The 1,646-nt window shown below is 53.5% G+C and overlaps 1 protein-coding gene across 2 annotated transcripts in view; it reads left to right on the top strand.

The window, feature by feature from the left end:
• Positions 1–1,037: 1,037 nt before the first annotated feature.
• MSL3 (male-specific lethal 3 homolog (Drosophila)) overlaps positions 1,038–1,646 on the top strand; it is a 15,203-nt gene continuing 14,594 nt past the window's right edge. For both annotated transcript variants that reach the window (XM_008571209.1, XM_008571202.1), the window contains exons 1-2: positions 1,038–1,105; positions 1,260–1,342. In XM_008571209.1, coding sequence (XP_008569431.1) covers positions 1,064–1,105; positions 1,260–1,342 — 125 coding nt within the window. In that variant the 5' untranslated portion in view covers positions 1,038–1,063. The remainder of the gene's footprint in view (positions 1,106–1,259; positions 1,343–1,646) is intronic.

The raw sequence follows: 1,646 nt of genomic DNA, 5'->3' as shown, positions 1-1,646 counted from the left end.
CGCCGCGCGGGAGGCGGGGCTGGGGCGCTTCCGCTTCCGCCCGGACTGCCTGGTCGCGCACGCGCGATCGGGAGCCTCGCGCGTGTTGCCACCGCGCGTGCTGGGTAACGAGGTGGGGCCGGTGGTGTGCGCGCGGGAGGCCGGCGCGGGCGGTGCGCGGAGGAGGCCGCTAGCCAACCGCTTCTACCTTCGCCTTAGATCTCTCCTCTTCCGGTGCTGCCCAGCGCCGTGTGGGCTCGCTGGCCGCCTGACCCAGGTCCTTATCCGTAGCTCCACGGCGCTGGCCGCCGACTCGCGATGTCGTTGCCCTGGCACCCCAGTCGAATCTAGGCCCGATCCCTTCCCTAGGTCGTGACCCCCACCCCGAGGGCAATGTTGGCCCGGTGACTTCGGTCGTCAGGGCTTTGTAGCATTTACGTTTTCAGTCCCTGTGAAGGATTTGTGTGGGTCTGACCATGTGTGAGCAGAATCGCGCCCCGGGCCGGTCCACCTAAGTCTTGGGGGACCGAGCCACATCGTGCAGCTTCTCAGATCTGGGTGGCGGGCAGGAGTGGGACCGAAGTCCTCCCGGAGCCCTAAGGAAAGTGCATTTCAGCGTCCCGGTTCCTAGGACCACCTGGGCGAAGCCTTTGGCCGCAGGGACAGGGGCGGCCCCCAGGTGCGTCTTCGACAGTGTTGGGGCGGCGCTGTCCTTTGGGGACAGCCCACGGTCTCTGGGCTGTTGCCTGTTCTACCTTCGGTGCCCTCCCCTGCAGCCCTTGTCTCAATTTTCTAACCCCCTCTGCTATCCCTTCTCTCTCCGCCTCTGAGTTTTTCCGGGGGGGGGGGTACACGCCCCGTCATTTGCCTTCTATGTTCCCTCTGGGGACACCGCAGGGAGGGGAGCCAGAGGCTCCTGACAGCCTTCCTGGTACTGGACTCGGAGCCCAGGAGACTACAACTCCCAGAGGTCTCAGGGCTGCAGCTCTTGTCTCTCTGTGGTTAGTGACAAATGGCCAGCCAGTGACTTCAGAAGCATCACCCTGTCTCACGCTCAGAGACCAATCCCGGGGAGGTTGGACGGATGTTTCCTATTTTGAGGCGTCCACTCAGGAAAAAAAAAATGGTATTAAAAGGAAAAATTTTTCAACCCAGCTCTTGGTCTGAAAAAAGAGAGAATGCTTTCTTTTCTTTTAAAAAAGATTTGATGTAGTTTTACTGATCTAACTTCTGGTTTTCTGTATGGTCTATCATTTGTGTGCAATATTTCCTGGTTTCAGATTGTCGATGTTATTGTTGGAAAAGACGAAAAAGGCAGAAAGATCCCAGAATATCTGATCCATTTTAATGGTTGGAACAGAAGGTGAGTGTTCTTGTGAAACTGTACTGAAAATTGGTCATCTTTGCAGCTCAGGAGCATTGCAAACTTGTTTCAATTTTAGAAACACTTGCAGGGAAGTTTTATTTCCTGTTTTTGCTTTGTTATCAAAGCTAGCTTTTTCTGAGGTCTGATTACTTTTAAGTTGATTATATTTGGATTCTCTGCGGGTGATTCTAGAAACCCAAGTTCTGTGTCTGAGTTACTTTTTTAGTTTATTTGCATCCTCTTTGTGTTTTTTTTTTTTTTTTTTTTGCCCCCCTTTTTTTTTTTTTTTTTTTTTTTTTTT

Source organism: Galeopterus variegatus, unplaced genomic scaffold (genome assembly GCF_000696425.1).
Source record: "Galeopterus variegatus unplaced genomic scaffold, G_variegatus-3.0.2 Scaffold37, whole genome shotgun sequence".
Classification (NCBI taxonomy): Eukaryota; Metazoa; Chordata; class Mammalia; order Dermoptera; family Cynocephalidae; genus Galeopterus; species Galeopterus variegatus.
This window is presented reverse-complemented; position numbering and strand designations above follow the sequence as displayed.